This window comes from Branchiostoma lanceolatum, chromosome 15 (assembly GCF_035083965.1).
Source record: "Branchiostoma lanceolatum isolate klBraLanc5 chromosome 15, klBraLanc5.hap2, whole genome shotgun sequence".
NCBI lineage: Eukaryota > Metazoa > Chordata > Leptocardii > Amphioxiformes > Branchiostomatidae > Branchiostoma > Branchiostoma lanceolatum.
This window is the reverse complement of record NC_089736.1, coordinates 7,867,251-7,886,666: the sequence shown is the minus strand read 5'-3', so window position 1 is coordinate 7,886,666 and position 19,416 is coordinate 7,867,251. Positions and strand designations below refer to the sequence as shown.

General features: G+C 38.2%; 2 protein-coding genes across 7 annotated transcripts in view; one reads left to right on the top strand and one right to left on the bottom strand.

Moving 5' to 3' along the window:
• Positions 1-19,416, bottom strand: part of LOC136420368 (epidermal growth factor receptor-like) — a 97,556-nt gene that overhangs the window by 33,970 nt on the left and 44,170 nt on the right. The window contains exon 1 of one of the 6 annotated variants that reach the window (XM_066407235.1): positions 12,454-12,666. The exons of the other annotated variants lie outside the window; for them this stretch is intronic. Within the exon in view, the coding sequence (XP_066263332.1) occupies positions 12,454-12,529 (76 nt within the window). The 5' untranslated portion in view covers positions 12,530-12,666. Of the gene's footprint in view, positions 1-12,453; positions 12,667-19,416 lie in introns of those variants that run through there. 6 annotated transcript variants of the gene reach the window in all.
• The window catches only part of LOC136420372 (small ribosomal subunit protein eS26-like), a 58,947-nt gene continuing 50,966 nt past the window's right edge, over positions 11,436-19,416 (top strand). Inside the window, exon 1 of the mRNA XM_066407249.1 lies at positions 11,436-11,458. Within this exon, the coding sequence (XP_066263346.1) occupies positions 11,456-11,458 (3 nt within the window). The 5' untranslated portion in view covers positions 11,436-11,455. The remainder of the gene's footprint in view (positions 11,459-19,416) is intronic.

The following is a 19,416-nucleotide window of genomic DNA, read 5'->3' as shown; positions in this document are numbered from 1 at the left end:
ATTGTCCAGCCTTCTTTGGAAACAGGATTTTGATTGAAGCAACCAGTGCTATATTTTTCTTCTTGAAGGATGGCCCAAGAAGAAAAAGTGGGACAAAATTGCTCATCCTTAATAGTGCAGGTGACAAACAGGAGAGGGAGGGAATTAGGAGTGAGTGGGCAGAAATGGTGCCCTATGGACTGATAGAAATAGCTGACAAGACACGTACTGTTAATGTGGACAGACGTAGGTGTAAAATCCTTAAAAGCATCTTGACGTCACCAATTTTTACTCAGAATAGCTCTGACCTACTTTTTCTGCAAAGGCCTGTCAGTCAAATGTAATTAGCTTCATCAAAACTTTGGACCAATCAGAGAGAAGCTAAACTTGCTAAAGATCAGTCAAAATGTGGCTGTTCTAGATGGTGGCTATTTTGTAGAAATGAGGTCAATGTTTCCTATCACAACTATCACCAATTGAATAATGTGTTACAGTATATCATACGAAACACCTGGAGGTATCTTGACTGCAATAATGTACTAGGCTAAACTCCATCTTAGATCCAAGGTGTTTGACTTGTCTGTGCGTACATGTGAATGTGTATATGGGTCATAAAGCAATATGGGAAAGGGGGTGAAGTCTGCCTTCTATTATTGCCTTGTTCAATCTATGAGGGTCTTTCCATCAAATGAAATATAACTGTTACATGTAGCAACAACCAGTAAAGCTATTGATAATCAGTAATTGCCGTTGCATTTGCAGAATTTTCTTCTTTTCTGGACCAGGTCTGTGTTTCAGCATTGTTACATAAACAATATTTATAGACACAACAAAAGTACAGTGAATCAATCCCAACTTGGGCTGCACACATTCAGGCAGATCTATTCAAATGGATTCAAATTGGCCCTTCATGTGAATTGATTGGCATAGATTTAGGGGCCCCTTCCCACCCCTGCTGTCCACATGTCCCAGTCATAGGGGTGTGTCAGAGGGGAGTGTCCCCGGAGGTGTGACCTGCTGACCTCCTTATCAGTGGGGTCCATCAAATGTAAGGAACACCCTATCCCATGGTGCCACTATTTGTACTGATTAGTCTACATGTGGAAGCCATCTTCATAGCCTTAGTTTAACTAGACTTGGGACCTATGCCTTAACCGCATTTGCTGTTTCCTGAATGTTCTGATACTAGTACAGTAATGGATATTTCATAAGAAAAATAAAAAATAAAACTGCATTCCCATCATGAATGCATTGTAAACAGTCACATAAAATGCATAGAATTTTGGTACATCAAAAATGAAGTATGCAATGCGTCCATTATTGGACAGAAATATCGAGTTTGCCACAGAACTTGTCCCAGAAAGTTTGCTAGGTTTGTAGTTATATCAGTGAGATTAACAGGTGTCTCTACTTCCTACACCAAAAGGTCATTCTTACAGGTGGGTGTCATCAGGCATTAGAGATAATGTCCACAGGGGTCTTGCCATAGGGAATGGCAAAAGGTTTTGTGAAGACACATTAATTTTACTGGATGTTTTTCTCAGATTCTTCAGAAATAAGGGGTATGGGCAACTGTTTCTGCTGTAATCTGATATTTCAAGTTAACCCAGGCAATACAATCTTATTGGCTAATGAAAAAAAGATTAAAAAGAAAGAAAGGTCTTGCTCAAGTCTTATACTCACAGAATGTTTGGAAGTAATAAAGCATTAAAGTTCAGAAAAATGGTGTGCACAAATGCACATGTTTGAAGTAAAGGAATAAAGGTAGGACTGTTCTACCCTGAAGCGTTAAGCGGAAATACTTCAGTCTACCAGGCCGCAAGGTCAAACAATGACACACAGCTCTCAATCAGGGGAATTGTGTCATAGTTTATCAACCAATCACTGATAACATAACTAACGACCTGGCAGAGATGACACATTTATGTGAGGTCTAGCCACATCAAACCAGTGGGGCACTCAACAAAATGCCTTCATTTCCCAGAGATAAATATTCCTGTAGTTAGATGTAAATTGTCTGGGTGAGAGACATTACTGGTTGTGTAATATAACTCCAATATCCTATGTCTGGGTCTTATTATAGACATACAAACACATTTTCTCACCTCCACTGATGTGTATCCATTTATGCTGTATATTGGAGAAGTATAGCCGAATTGCTAGATTGCCCCCATCACCAGTAATAGCAGTGGCAGTCTTTACTGAGTAATGTTGAAAACATCAGGCTTTACTGGCTTGGTGTTACATACTGTGTCTGAATTGATGAGCCAATAGCAATACTGGCATGTGGTGGCACAATGTTATATTACAAATGAATTTAAAAGACTTGAATGTCGCACACAAAATACTAGGGGAAAGGAATACTAATTTCTTCATATAAAAAAAACAATCCAGAGAAAGATTTATGGAGCTTTTTCTCTTTTGATTTTCTTGAGGAGTAGGACTAGGTGATACATGTACATATATACATGTATATATATAAATATAACTACCAAAAGTTACCACACAACTCTATTTTTCAGTCTCCCCAGATATGTCAGAACAAAAAGCCCAACTTCCAACTTCTGCCGAAAAGGACAGTTGATTACACTGAGCCCTTTGACACAGATATCTGCCCTGCTGCTGATTGGATTAAACACCCGCTAATGAAATAGCTGCCACTGAAAGGTCATATGCTACAGATGACGACTAGAAATTAACCAGGAAAGGTCATACATGTATGTGGGGGAGTGGGGATTGTGCGCAGATATATTGGTGGCAATCCTTTTTTCATATTTTTCAGGTGCAGATTTTTTCCAGGGAGGAATTTCCTTTTTTCCTTTGACTTTCTCATTTAAATAAGTAGATTTCATTCTCTTTTTGCGCTGTAATCTTTATCCTTCAACACTCCTTATGTAACCAACCTTTAAGAGAGCGAAATTATACAGTTACTGTAAGAAACTCCCCCTCTTCTCTTTTGAACCTTTTAAAATGGTATAGTCTAACGTGAAACAAAATGCAAACTTTACAGTTGAGGTTGACTATTGAGTGACAAGAACTGTGATAGGTTGTTAACGTCTTTTGATCCTGTCTTCTGAGGAGGTGGAGTGACTTCCACAGGCCCCTGCGAACTTTTAAGAAATCTTTTCTTTTTTGAACTTTTTATAATGGAATAGCCTTACGAGAAGCAAAATGCAAACTTTACAGTTGAGGTTGACTATTGAGTGACAAGAACTGTGATAGGTTGTTAACGTCTTTTGATCCTGTCTTCTGAGGAGGTGGAGTGACTTCCACATGCCCCTGCAAACCTTACAGTTAAGAAATCTTTTCTTTTTTGAACTTTTTAAAGTGGGATTACAGTTGAGGTTGACTATTGAGTGACAAGAACTGTGATAGGTTGCTAACATCTTTTGATCCTGTCTTCTATGGTGGAGTGACTTCCACAGGTCCCTTCGAACCTTACAGCTAAGAAAGCCAAACGTCTGCACATGTGTGAAATCCATTCCGCACGGCAGGATCCGTTCAAGTCAGGGTCGCTGCCTGCCAAGCGGCTGCTGCCAAGGTCGGGACCCGCCCTTTGTGGACTTCCTGTTCCACCTACTTATGGACTTGACCTCTGACCTGCTTTCTATCTAGTTCCTGTGGCAGTTGTAACAAACTTGACCTCTGGCCCCAGATGTTATGAAGAAGCACTATAACTCACACTGACTCTTTTCTCTAAGATGCTAATAAGAATAAGAAGACATTTACTTATTCTTAGTGGTATTACAGGAGACATCTCTGCCTTGGTGGTCTTATACTTTCTGTCTTTTCTTATGAGGCTGAGTTATAATTCAAGATACAGACATATCACTCCTTTAGATTGTTGTTCCTTTCAATCTGTAGTGATTTAAGTGTATCTTGAATTCATGCAAACATTCATCAACAATATTATAATAATAAAAAAGTAATACAAGCCAAAAAAGTTACAAATGAAATTCTACTTACTGTAATTCTAGATTCGTTATTGGTAATTTGATAATACCTACTTTAACGGCCACTGGTCAAATGCTAAAATGTCATCATTACAAATATTTGATTACCAACATTTGAGACAGTGATGTCTGTTCCCACCATTAAGATTAAATGTAGTGAACTGCTCCCTTCCCCCCAGCTGCTAAAAAGTAAACTTACCAACCACAACATTACATGGATTTACAGTATACAATATCTGTCAACGACACACAAATCAAGGACAAACAAGAGATACAAAAATGGAATTTCTGCTGCAGTACCAAGGTCACATACCAGGGGGCCCAAAATTGACCTTGAATTTTGGCTTTACAACACCTACCCACATACCAAATATCATCGTAATCCATCAAGAGGTTCTTGAGTTATGCTGACTACAGTGGTCCGGAAACACAAACAGACAGACACACAGACACACCCAAAACTATATCTCCATTTTTCATGGAGATAATGATAATAGACAATGTTCTTGTTTTAAGACTGAGACAACTGAACATGGCCTAGTTTTGTTCCCATTCTATAATACCTGCTGCCATCATGAATCTACTCCCCAATACATACCCAGCTCTCAGGAGTAGCCCAATTATCCCAGAGAGGGGGAAAACCAGACTAAACTACCTCCCCTGTTGCACATCTAACAGCTCTAACAGCTTCGGAGCTGTTGAGTCTATTAAGGAAGCTCTAATGAACTCCCCACGAGAATCTTAAGGTTGGGAGTACCTGTTAAGATGTCTCATCAAAGGACGAGGGGCCAAAAGATTACAGGGGAAGGAAACTCGATGGATTTCTTTGGCCCTGATGAGGTAAGTCAGCAGGTACAGATGGGAGGAAGACTTCTAGATGAGCATGGTGAGTCCCAGAGGATGAAACTCTATAATCTAGTCAGTACCCATCCTCTGATGTACACTATATGACTTTGTACCTTGCGCAGCAATCAACCCATGAGAGTGTATTCAAACTTTACCCAACAAAATGTTTTCTGGATTCCAGATATAATGAAATGATTGATGAAGCACGGGCACCCTTCTTTTTTTTTTAAATATTCCAATTAAGTTACAGTCCTAAATCAAAGAAGTGGCACGCAACTTGAAGAAGTTTCACCCTTCACCCAATTTCCATTTCCAAACTTTCATATGCAGCAGTCGTACAAGTTTCTTATGCCCAATCCAAGAAAACATTTCCAAGAAGTTATCATCAAACTATCAGAGCCATCTTCTAGGAAAACCTTTGATAACTTGCCTTCTATTCAGTCAATGTTATACCTCTTCCACAAGTCACAAATCTAACTGCAAAGGGGCAAAGTAAGGATAATTCAGCTCCAGTACTTGATCTTAATGCCAATAAAACTATGCATAGAGCAGCTTTACAGAGAGTAGGTAATACCATACAATCATAGCCATGATTATGGCAAGCTCCAGTTTCATTCAAGTTAAAGTGCATGATCATTGAGTACATGGTGTGAAAAAACTACCTACATGTATGTGTAATTTCCAATGCACACAGAGTGTGAAATAGGTGGAAGGAATATAGAGATTGGCTCTGTGATGATGTGTTATACAGCGTTAACCTCACAGTGATGCTGGCTATTGCACAAAATGACCCATTCTCAATCATATGAACAGTCAATCTCCAAACATGAAATTGCTCTAGGTGATAATAAAAGCACTATGGCAGTTGGAAAAGATTTATTCACACAGCAAATGGAATTTGACTGGAGTTCAATGACAATTTGACAAATCCGTCACCTTCAGAGGAGTACAGTTTGGACAAGATAGCCAATAAAGATCAAGTGCTATCCCTGGCTTACTCTATTGGCGTGGAGGCCCAAGTTCAACTTCAAGATACATCAAACTGCTTGCTTTTCTGTCAGTCTGTAATGTTGTTTTATGATACAGCTTGAAATAAAGCAAACTCATTTTTAGAATGAATAGATTTGTCTCATTCACTAGATCAAAGTATGTGACGTACATTTACTTATTTTCTTGGCAAACAGTTTGTAATAAATGTATAGTACAGGTACAAAGTATTAAATGCGAAATGTACTGTAATGGTGTATGCACACATTCAATCACAAAGTACTAAATGAAATCAGACCTCCTTCACAGCATGTGTATCTCAGGCATATTAAAGGTAAATACATCTACATGATGTTTTGCTTTCAATTCATCATGTTAAACTATAATATGTCAACTAGAAGTGCATACAGGCAAATACACATTGAGGCACATGCGTGTAATGCTCCCATACACATTGGTAAACTAGTAGAACATAATAAAAGTGCAATAAACTAGAGCAAAGGGAAATACACTATTCCAAGAAACACTGAATAAATGGCCTCTAGATGACCTCCCAAACGTTCTTCAATTTCCAGCATAGTTTTACGATAAAACAATCCAGTTTTATAGTATTTCATTTGTTCTGCTCACAGGAGCCAAGGCTGCAAAATTCCTCAGGGCTAGTCTGCAGGATGAAAACTGATGGGTTTGGGCCATGGTACACTTCATCATTTCCCTTCTCTAATCCTTGAGCATAGCAGTTGGTGTCCGCTCTGAGTCCAAAGGACTTTAACAACTTACAGGAAGTGGTAATAAGAAATCTAAAAACACTTTAAGTGTATTAAGCTGTTTCCCTATATGCTAGTAATAAACCTCTCCTAGCAGGACAAAAAACTTCACTGTTACACCCACAAATGTCACTGGTGACAAAACTTTCTACCAGACAATAGAGCTGTTGTTCTTTGACTTGTTTTTTGTGACCCTACCTGGAATGGAGCCATTTCTAGAACCTTTCTACCTTGGGGAAGACACCCGTCTGCTCTTTACTCCCTCTGGTAAAATGCAGACTTCTATACAGTCACATTAATCATGACTTTTCCTCGGTTTAACATCTTACACATGCAGCGCAACCACTTCTCACACTGTCACACATGCAAAGGGCAAAGGTATTAAATCTGGCCGATGAAAACATGACATTTAAAACAAAGTCACTGTTTTTTGTCATTTGTCTTCATCATAAGTTTAATATTCCTTATGATAGTGCGCAGCGTTATCTACAGCGAATGAATGTGACTTTGTTGACTGTCCTGAGAGCTACCCACCGCCGCTTGAGTTGTCAGCCATTTTGTCATGACTAGGGAGTTTTGTGTAGGCTTTCGCAATGTTTACCAACATTGGACATGTGAAAACAAGAAGCGAATATGTCGCAAATAAATACAGAATGTTTCCAGTTTTGGCGCCCATATGATACAATACGTAACTTTAAACTAGAACAGCTAGGCTGTATAAATGATTCCATCAGAACATCCTTGTTAGAAACCATGCAAACTTTGGAGAGATTTTCCCACAAGATGTTTGTGTTTCTCTCAGCTTGTTATCAACCTGTTAGAGTCTAGGGTGGTGCCTAATTGTCTCCATAGGATTGTTCCCAGGGAGAAGGTCATAACCTTTGACATACAGGTCAGTCCCTTTCAGGTTTGGGGGGATCTTTAGATGCAGAGAGATATCGAACTTCAGCGGAAAGCAAAAGAAGGGCTGTACGTCTTATGTTCTTATCTGGATGACTGCCAAGGGTGAAAGAATGAAGAAATGTATTGACCAAAGTACAGAGAAGTATGTGGACAGATGAAAGATGGCAGGAGCTATCTGGTCCCAGTACATTTGTATTGGTGCCAATTCCTCTGTATTGACTTTTGTATTTTTCAACTTTTATTATCCTTTGTATTTCAATACTTACTTTGAGCTGTCAGAGGGACAAGTAATTATGTTTTGATGAATGATGTTTTATTGAATTCAAACCCAAGAAGAAAAAGTTTATTGAATAAGTAATTCAATTTTCCAGTCAAAGAATCATATTTTGAAGCACTTAAAGCATACGGGATCTTCTTCATGCTTTTAATTATTACGGCCATACAGGCTACTCAGACAATATATCATGCCTTTATTGCCCCTGCAAAATTCAAAAGTATGTATGTGTGAATTTGTTGAATTTGGGGTGGCTGGGTACACCGAATGAAAATTTTGAGAGAGATCAGCATCTAGACTGCCATCAAGAAATGTATTGTAAATCTAACGTGTTCTTCGAGCGCTATTCTTAGTTTCTTCCTATAAACAGTCCAAGAATCAGGAAAGAACTTAATTCTGCCTAATTTTAGCCTTTCCATTCCATATCAACAAACTACAGAGTCTGAAGTGTTGACAGACTGTGTTAGTTTTGGCCCAATCGCTGATGAAGTAATGTCTGGCAGTTAGCCGTTGAGAAGGACGCGCGACCTTCCCCGACCTTCAGCTGTTCTACAAGCTTGGGATTCATAAGATAGCTGGGAATTTGGTCGTCATAGCTGTCAACGGTCTGTCCCTTGTGCCTACAACTGCTTATTTTGAGGGAACCCAGACCTTGGCCTAGTCCACTTGGAGAGACAACTTCATCTTAAATCTACAGTTCAAGGACTTGACCATTTCTAAATAACGGGGGAGGACAGAACTCTTTTTCCATCCTCATCACCACATTCTCACTTCTACTATCAAACTTGATCTTAGCCCACCTGTATTACGCGAACGAATCTTTCCCTAAAACATAACTCCAAAAAACCTTCTTACATGGAATACATAATGTTATGTTACAACATGTTTCCAATGCAAGAAATTCCCAGGTCATCTGAACTTATCATCCAATATGTCTTTCAAAAAAAGTTGGAACATTGCTGTAGCATATGGCGCTAATCTTACAAATAAGGCCTTTAATCCTTTCTGATTCCACATTAATGCTATATGCAAAAGTAGGGTGGCATATCGGCATTGAACTATCCCCCTGGTGACTCCAACTTTAACCACTAAAACGTTGAGGGCCAAAGCATCTATTATTTGGGTAATTAGGATTTTCAATAAAAAAAATCAACAAGATTATCTGTGACTGTCATTATTTCTTCAAACAATAGACATGCGTGCTGCAATAAGCGTGGAGGTTAAAAATGAGCACGTGCTTCAACAAAGGACATTCCAATAAGGACAAATGAATTTTCATTGTTCCCAAGAGACGAAATCAAACAGGTGTCTTTCAAATGCAACAAATTACTGAGATGGCCTTTACGATAAAAGTAACAAAAGCACACAATCAAATATGTATGAGAATGATGATTATCTTTCATCAATAAATATACCTTGATTGTAAGTCATGGTCATCAATTGAAGGCATTGTCTGAAGTGAAATCAACCAAACCTAATCGAAAGTTGATTGCATCAAAATAATCATATCGGTTATCAAGACAAATTGACAATAAATGCACATATAGGTAGGCAAAATTGCATTGCTATTCATTGTATTTTTTTTCTCTATTGACTTTTCTGGGTAGATAATACAGTACATTTGTATTTTCCTTTAACTGTCGTAGTAATACCTGTCCTACAGTATAACTGACCTGTCAAATGAAATGATAGACTTGCTGGTGATGCTACAAATACATGTTCTTCCATAATGGACACAAAAAAGTAACATGTTCCTTTCATTTCATTTAATCAAATATTTGCTCTTTTTTTGTAGAATCGGACAAAAAAAAGTGTTCAGAGGTTTTCTGGACAATTTGATCTGAGCAATCACGCATATTGATAAGTTTAATGCTAAATTTTTTTTGAAAAGGGAAGAGAGAGAAAAAAGGTAACATTACAAAGAAAAAGGTGACCAGGAATGGAGTTTGACCCTTGACTTGGCCGAACCAGTCCAAACATGGCTGTGGCTGAGTCAAAACCCTGCAATGTTGTATTTGTCTGTTTTCCTGCTGTCTGGCATGTTTTCACAGGGTTCGAAACATATCAACAAGTTTGCTGGGAAACAGGACACCGGTTAGTTCCCACTGAACAGTCCACGGTCTAAATCCTGTCTAGTGTTGTGAAATACAAAGTTGAATATTTCAACAACTTATGTTCTGTATTAACGACATTGACTGATTGTACAAATGGCCACCTTACGAGAAACCACATCAGTCACCTTGAAGGCAACAAAAGGGACTGGAAGAAACTTATAATTATACTCTGTAGGGGTATTGGACAAAAAATTAAAGTTGTTGTAAGCCATTCAAAATTTAGAGAAACAAAATGTTTCTGTTTCTAGTGTTTGAAAAAAATCGGATTTCTAGTTGGTTTGAAAAAAATCGGATTTCTAGTTAGTCACCTGCATTGAAGCCGACTGATTATGATGACAAATCATGTCTGATCATGACTAGGTAAAGAATTCACCTACATATCAAGACATGAAAATAACTTACAGATGTCATGCTATAGCAAAGCAAAATCCTTTGTCAAATTCCATAAACCTCTTGTACGTGTTTATGCTTGTATTGTATGCTAATGTATACTCTTCTATGTACTGTTTCATGTTGCAATTAGCCCTCGGGCAAGAACTTGCAAATAAAACTCATCAATCAATTTTATTATAGCCCTTATTTCGCACCTCATGTTAAGATTTGATACAGAACATTAAAACATTTCTCAATAAAATTCCAAGAAATTTCCCCTTTCATTGACAACTTGGCATACTTTCAGGATACATGCAGTATTGCCATTTCTTGAAACAACATGGTCAAATACAAACAGTACAACGAATTATGTTTTCATCCTCCATGAATACAAATTCCTGACCCATCCTTTGCGGACTAGTCTAGTAGGTGACAAATCTGACAAAGAAAATGCCTTCATTGACACTCAATATCTTATAGTCTAAGACATGGGAGTCCAACAACCTAAAAGGGCATACAGTCAAACCTGTCTATAGCGGTCACTCAAGGGACTGGCCAAAACTGGCCGCTAAGAACAGGTGGCCGCTATGGAGAAAATGTCGATTAATTGACCACGAGTGACACATATTTTTAGTACCCACTGACATACATTTATTCACCGTACAGTACACATGTAAACAGGTAAGGCACATTTTAGAAGTTCGATTGTTGTTCTTTTACTCCTAGTTAGTTAAGAACAAAATACATGTTGCTCAGTTGTCACTTACTGTTCGTTTTCGACCGTTTTCAAACATAAAATCGTGGCGACAATTTTCCTCAGTCTCTTGTTGTGGCTTGTGTTGATCAGCATCTACCATTATGCTAATAGGGTACTCAGAAGAAGGTCGCTCTTTTGAAGGCTTTTTGTCTTTTCAGAAAATTGCAACAGCCCAAATTTTACATCATAGTAGTATTATCCACATTCATTTTGAAGCTTTTGGTTTAGTAATTATCCTCAGTGATACTTTGCAGCAAAATAAATTTAGTATATTATACCTCCGTAACAGTGGTGTCTTCCGTTGACCTTTATGCTTCTACCTATCCAGTTTGTATCAGCGCCATTTTGAAAATGGCGCGAAACACGTTTTGAGCACAATTTGAATGAATTCCAGGTGAAAATGGAAATTGGGCCGGCATTCAAACATTTCACGAACTTACCGCATCAGGTACATGTGTGGGTTGTATTTTCCAAAAGGCTGCCGTAGTATTTGTCCAGTCGAAATGCACAGAAATTGTCAATTTTACCACGATGTAACGATGTACAAACGCAAGCCATGTGAAGAAAACTATACTTGACTTCGCGTCAAACCATGGATTTTCTAACAAAGATAAAACATTCTGGTTTTCTTTATTATGATCCAATCCGGTTGAGGCCGCATAAATTTGATAACTGCGTGAAAAAATGAAGATTTTGAACCCGGCGTGCGGTGGCGATGCGGCTTCTACCGGCGCGCCGTGACCGTTATCGGCAGTGTTACTGTACTCGCGGGACCGAAAATCGTCTGGCCGCGACCGCGTTGGACAGGTGGCCGCTATAGCCTAATTCTTAATGCTTATGTCAATGGGAAAAATCCAAGGGACCGACAAAAAGTGACCACTATGGGCAGGTGGCCGCTATGCAAAGGTGACCGCTAATACAGGTTTGACTGTACATGTATTTGAGAGAGTTCACCCAAGGGATATTCACACTCCCACAGTCTTCCATGTAGGATACAATGCAGAATCATGGAACAATACTTTACCTTAAAACTGTACCTGATGAAATGCACGTACAAGCTCAACATACCTGGACTACTTGTGTACTGAGAGTCGGTACATATAAACAGATACTACAGAGTCAACATAAGACGTATTACCATGTATACTACAGCTGGGAAAAAACATAAGTAAGAACTAAGAAGGATTCAATTCGTATAAGATACAGTCAAAACTGCCCAAGAAGACCACTCAGGGGAACTATAAGATCTGGTCTATGTGGACAGGTGAACACTATAGACAGGATTCCTAATGCTTCTGTCAATGGGAAATTTGAAATAATCTGAAAAAAGAGACCACTATGCCCAGGTGTAGAGGCTAAGTGGTCACTTGTACAAGTTTGACTGTATGGTCATATTCAAGCCGTATGTTGTGACTTCAGTAATACACCGGTAGTGTCACAAAAGACACTACCAGTACCTAGGCTAATGAGAATCCAACCAGAGTTACCACAGTTCACTTACCTTTTACGTCAGTGCCTTGAGCAAACATGTTCAGCACACACAGTCCCGCAAACACCGGCCAAAAACATGACCCCATTTCTGGTCCACCTCTACCCAAAATCACTCAAAAACTTCTCTGTTAATACTTTAAGTCCTGTTCCCAATACAGGACATATACGTTCCGCTGAGCAAGCTCACTTCTACACTGGTATACTATAAGTAATATAAGGATGTGGTGTCGTGTGCTTGTCATTTCCTGTGTAGGTTGGGAAGCATGTCTGCCCTCTGGCAATTTACCGTCCGCTTACTCATTCTGTACATACTTGATATCGGACACGCCTTCTGGGCTAGTCGCTGAACATGTGACGCATACAATCCACCAATAATGGTATTATAAATCATACAAGACATGTTTGAAGTGTCATTTTTTTTAAATATAGAATTTTGAGCTAGCTTTATACATTTTCATTAAGATTTAGCAGACAATCCTTTAGCATGACATGACGAAATGTACAAAGGAACAGAAACGCTTGACGTGTATAGTTGGCTTTGGCTTTGTCTAATTGAATCTTTGTTTACACAGTGTTGATTGTTACGCTGGTTTTTAAAGTAATCTAATACTAAAAGGTCCCTTTCAGACCTTGGGGGGAGTTAACCTTGATCTAGTAAAGAAAAGTAGTGGACAAATTTTGGATAACTAAATCCACACTTTGGTCTAGGAACTCGTAGGGTTTGATTAAACATTTTCAGATAGGATAATCCTAGTAGCTTCCTTTTCAAGTGCAGCTTTCTTTCAAAGTCTTTCAAACTGTCAAACTAGGCATATAAAAAGAGGAAACTATCTGAAGACATTTGCACTTGTATACAGTCTATAGCTAGTTTATAAATGGAGCCATAATGCTTGAACCGGGTGTCATGGCCATGAAAGATGAAGTTAAAAGTGTTCCCTTCTTTCTACTATGATATGGGTGTGAAAAGTTATTACAGCTTATGGATTTTCCACACAATAATCTAGCCAATCACATCACAAGGTCCTTTGAACACTGCAGCTAAAGACAGTGACTAAAAGCTTTCCCTTTCCCCAGCAAGGGCAAATGACAAAAGCCATTCCTCAATGACAGAAACACAGCATTTCCCCTTGTAAATTTCCTACTTTGAAGTCTAACAATGTACCGAGAAACCTTGGAAGATGCATGGTCCAATTTCCCTGGCACTAAACTTTCTCTGCCTTTTATTTCGCAGAGCTATGATACACGGCGAGCGGCAAAAGCTCCGTAAATTGCCATTAATACTGCAGCCGTCACTCGAAAGTACAGATCAAAGACAGAACCAATTTCGTTTTATGCATCGTTTCACTCCCAAGCTTATACATGTAAGGTATAACTTCCTTGTAATGTGAGCACTGTGTATTATACCATACTTGCCAAGGATAATTGCTTCAGCCGTTAATGCGTTGTTTTCCTATTATGGTTTCTAGTACCTTCCAATTTTGGAAATAACCAGATTATAATGAACTGAAATAAGCATAGTCAAGACTGTATAGCTGTGCGAGCAATTTGTATGCAGAGCCTGTCTTACTAGTCTGTATAACGCAAACTCCAGCTGTCCGGGGTTTCTCTCCCCTCCCCGCGGATTGGGAGCCGATTACAGGACGGCGAGCGGTCACAGGAGGCTTGATTGAATTCAGGCTACTGTCTTACAGACTGGCAAACAAAAAAGGAATTACATCATTTCTATATGTCAGTCCAAAAAAACGGGGGTGGGGGTGAGAATGGTAACATCAGTCTGTAATGACATATGATCACTATGTTGTGTGCAGGTAATGGCCTGGGATAAAAGAACCTCTACCATGAGTAGACATAAAAGGTTCACAACTAACTTCTCTCCAAAAGTAGCACCAAGGACAGGCCTCACGGAGGTAAAAGAAAATTAGAGATAGGATATGTGACCTGTGAGTCAACTTTGAAGACTAGATCAGGAAGAATATGGAGTTGGAAAAGTGTTGATATAGGAATATCTTTGCATTATGAACAGGAGAAAGGATAAGTAACAAAAGAGAAAATAGGAGCTGTGTGGACTTTTCAACTGAAGGAAAAAAATCTATAGCAACACTTTTACAATACTGTATCAAAACGTACAATAAAATGATACACTAGTCAAAAGGGCATATCTTTCTGTTTCATTATTTAACAAGGACACCTGCTGTGCTTGCTGCTGAAATTGGTAATTATTAGTCTAGACCAAACCCTTCATAGACAAACTTGATTTATAGCTTTACCTTTGTCATTGCCCAATACCTGGACAAATAATGAGGGGGTGTCATTTTGAAGTAGAATACGTGTAATTCAAAGGGAAAAGTTCTTGCAATGTTCTAAGTTTGTGTTTGAAACAATTCTGAAGGACAGTAGTAATAGTAATACAATGAACACATACATATTGACGGTGTCATGAATTTGTGATGTGAAACCGCAAAAGTAAAACAACTGTTTCAAGGTTCACAGTAGTATAGTTGACTGAATTCTAACATTCATGTACATGTGGGGTCGTGTGGCGCAACGGCAGAGCGTTCGACTCAGAACCAAGAGGTCCCGAGTTCGAATCCTGTCATGTCACCGATCTTGTGCCCTTGGGAAAGGCACTTGACACGACTTTCCTCACTCCACCCAGGTGTAAATGGGTACCTGACTTCGGTTGGGGAATGTCGTATTGAGGTCACCTGGTGGCGCCGAATGGCAGCCGCCCAGACCCTTGCGACAGTTCCACAAAATGCAAGTGTGGATAAGATATTATATATGTTGTGTATTGTGTGAAACCTGTAATACCCTGTATCAATTCAGCGCTAGAAAGGCTACCATTGCGGGTAATTTCTGACCAATAAAAACCATTATTATTATTATCATTATTATTATTCATGTATGTGACAAACTTCACTGCACCTGTTCCTAGTAAGAATCAAGAATAATGGCCACTTATGTTATTTTCTACTGTTCATTAATAAAAGAGCTGTGACAGTTGCAATTCATCTAGGTGTTCACTGTCCAGTCCTAGAAAGTTTAATTGATTGCACTGCCCACGTATGCCTTAAACAATATCACAAAAAAAAGAGCCTTGCAGAGGGAGGTTTATCAAACTGACAGTTAATCCATGGAATTCTGTTACCGAGACACATTGTAGTGTTCCTTTATTGACCAGGCCACATCAATGTAATTAACTGCTTCACAGAAATCTTTGCTTCATATTCTATGATTTAAATAAAATTTATTATTTACAATTAGAGGTTTGATCAAGATATCTTTTCACCCTTTGCAAGCAGCTTCTCTGAAAAAAATCAAGCACCAACCCTTCTTTAACCTCCATCCTACATCAAAAATCGATCATTCAGGTCTGTAAATGGCTCTCAAGTTTCTGCATTAAAATCAGCTTACTATTATCAAACTGTTACTGAATTATCTTTTATACTTTAATAACATACTACAAAGTTTAAGTTTTATTAGTAGTCTCATTAAGTGAAAGAAACTTTCAAACATACCTGTTGATGTCGAAACACAGGATAGGGTAGAGCAGCACATGGAAGAAAAAAAAACAAGGGATACAATTTAGTGAATGAAATAATCATTATCTATCAAAACAATAAATAGTTTAGACATAAACATAATAACATAAAAATGTTTAGTTATTTTACACAAAAAATAGGCAACTTTTAGAAACTTTTTATGCCCCTATAAGGTCATTTAATTTTTGCTTTATAGATGACATTTCCATGAATTGATTTTGGCTTGATTCCCGTAAAATCCAGTCCTTTTCGCCAGATGGGCGACGACACGCAACAACGTTCCCACAAATTGACAGGTTCCCAAGAGTCTTTCACAAAATACCACAAACTAGAGCTTGAATCGATTACCTAGGAAAATATCAGGAAGCATGCCGTAAAAGTTCACATTGCATCAAATCAGTGGTCTTATCAGAGGACATTATCCATAAGAATAAGATTGTGTGGCCTTATAAGTTTAACCACATACTCGCCCATGCGTATACAGTGATAAGTCTATTGCACATATACATTTGTATGCAAGTCAACAGTTCAAAGAAGTCAAACCAAAAAAGCTTAGATTGTATTCCGTTGCAGTTCTTAGAATAGTCACTTGTTCCACTTGTCACCATTGTTAACTTGCACTGTCTGTATCCTTTTCCTATACATTGTTTCATGTTGCAATTTGCCCTCCGGCACGAACTTGCAACTAAAACTCATTATTGTTCAAAAGACTTGGAAAGACAAGCAACATTCATACATAATCGTTCTTCTGTTTATTCCATTTTACAAAGTCTGGGAGGATTTGGACCAAACCGCTGTGTCATGGGGGCCAGTGTAGCCGTGATCTTTGTAAATCATTTGTAACCCACATGGTAACCAACTGAGACCATGTATGTTTCATAGGAGCTTTATTTTTTCAGAAGCATGGTGCAGCATAGGATCTGAACATCACAGAGGCAAAAGGTCAGTTTTAGCCAAGTCCATGGGGGAAAATTCAAAGATGCCCTTCTTTGTTGCAGTGTGGTATGAATGCAAACAGTTTGCATCTTGCATACATAACTGGTTGTGCATTTAAAACCTCCGACAATAAGGTGAGGTATCTGACATCATTTTCTGGTTGGTTTGCTTTGAATGAATATCTATAAACAATTTGTGTCTGAGAGGGCCACTGCACCAAAAACGACTGATTATTAATTGGGAAAGATCCGATAATATCTCTTACTTCTGTATAAAAATAAACCACTGTTATGAAAAAATCAATTCTACACACGCTAGTTGAGACTTACGTCAGCTCCAGTGTTGGTAAGAAAGAAGGTCAAGGGAAAATAAGATTATCGTGATTGTACTTCAACAAGTATTGGAAATCTTTGTCCAATACACCACAGAGTAATATCCTCTATTTTGCCCAAAGGGTCTAACATTGATTGTAATGGCTTATGTAATGGCAGTTGTAAGGTCTATTATAGGTCTTATAGGCAACGATATTAAGTCCACGCTAATAGGTTTTGCGGTTTCCTCCATGCAGATATAATTCAGTTAGCTATTTCTGAAGTAATTGGATCATACAACATTCTGTCCTTCTCTATAGGTTCTACAGCAGTTACATATAATTTGGTGATCACAACGAACCTCTTATAGATTACAGGCACCCTTTTCTTACATACCTTTATGACTTAATTCTTTTCCTTTTGAGGAAGAATATTTGATCCATAAATTCATAGGATAAATTGCGTTATGTGCATTTCTTCTCGAAAATAATACAATTAGATTCTAAATGTTCACAATGTACATTGGATCCCATGAATAGTTAAGGTTGGTAATAATTGGGTATAACTTAAAGGTTCTAACATTACAAAACTAATAACCTGCCAATGTTTTGGTAGTTAGCATTCATTGTTTACTTAGTCATTACCCTGAGAAAGGTAGAACAAGGACAACCAAAATGTTGTAATTGCTATTCATTGTGTGCAAAGAACCCTTAATACCAGTGATGACAGTGTAGTCTTATTTAAAAAACTACATTTGGTAGAACTTTGTAGAAGACTACCAAACGTCTAAATTCTTTAAAAAAATCCAAATATATCAATTACACTGCCTAGTACGCACAATGCACAATTCAGTCCCATGTTACATATACATGTATGTAACAGTATGGTTTCAAACTTTAAGAGCCAGTTGTCATAAAGTTCCATTATTTAACAACTTAACAAAAATCAAACACATTTGGCAAACTACCAAAACTGTGTATCCACAGGTAACATCATATATAACCTCATCATTTCTGCATCTACAAAATAGAATGAGGAAAAACCAATTTCATGCACATTGAACAAGATCACTCAACCACTGGATTAAATGCATATTTCAAACAAATCTGTTTTTCTAAGCTGGTGTTCAAGGGTGTGGCATGAGCACTGCCACTGGTAGAGCTCTGACTATGCTGTAATAATTTTGTATGTGCCTGATGTTTCATAGTTGAAATGTATACATAGGACTGATGGCTTAATGTCACCTCCGAAGGAGTATGTTGAAAAGTCATTTGAGGAGATTATACAAGTACAAAATGCAAATATTTCTGAAGGTGAAGACTTTCTTGTCTACCAAATACAGTGACAGGAAACAATCCATCAAAAAGATGACATCTTTTATGAATCTAAAAATCAGTTATAGTTTTATTACTTTAAAAGTATTTCAGATTTTCTTCATCTATTGGCATACTTAATTTATGGAGCCATTCTGGGACAGCGAAAATGGGAGGGGGAGAGAGATGGCAGATTAGAAATATCCTTTTATTTCACCATCTTTTTAATATTTCATATTTTCTGAATCAGCAAGGAAAAGCACCAAGAGGTAATACTGTTGACTGAGCAAAGTTTGAAAAAACTTTTCTAGTTATGTCAGTCAAACTTTTCTTGGCATGTATCTGGCAACCAATATTGCAGTGGCCTTAGATTTAAGGACAGGTGGTCTTAAATCTAAAAGCAAAGGGAATCCCGGATGTAAACTAAATGGTAAATACTTCCCTCGCTAGTAAAAGATTCACACCCTACACTTAACATTGATTTTCATCACAGCGGAAACCCAGCCATCCCCTGGGTTGCCCCACTCCGAATTACCAAACTGGGTGTAATAAAATGTGCTGCTAGGGTAGCAATATATGAGTAATACGTGACAAAAATTCTTAAAGAAATAACAGCCATACCTAAGTACAGGACCAAAGCAGTGCTTGAAATATTCGATGTTGTTACTGTAAATACTGTAAATTACTGTAAGTTTGCATGTTTTTTATTTTGCGGTAGAAAATCGCATGTTTGCGGTGGTTTTAAGTTTGCGTTTGAAACAATAGTAGCACTATAGTCATACCAGTAGGTGGGCCAAAAAATTTGTGGCGGTTTTAAGTTTGCGCTGAAGAGTTCACCGAGAAAGCCGCGAACATAAAACCACCACGAAGC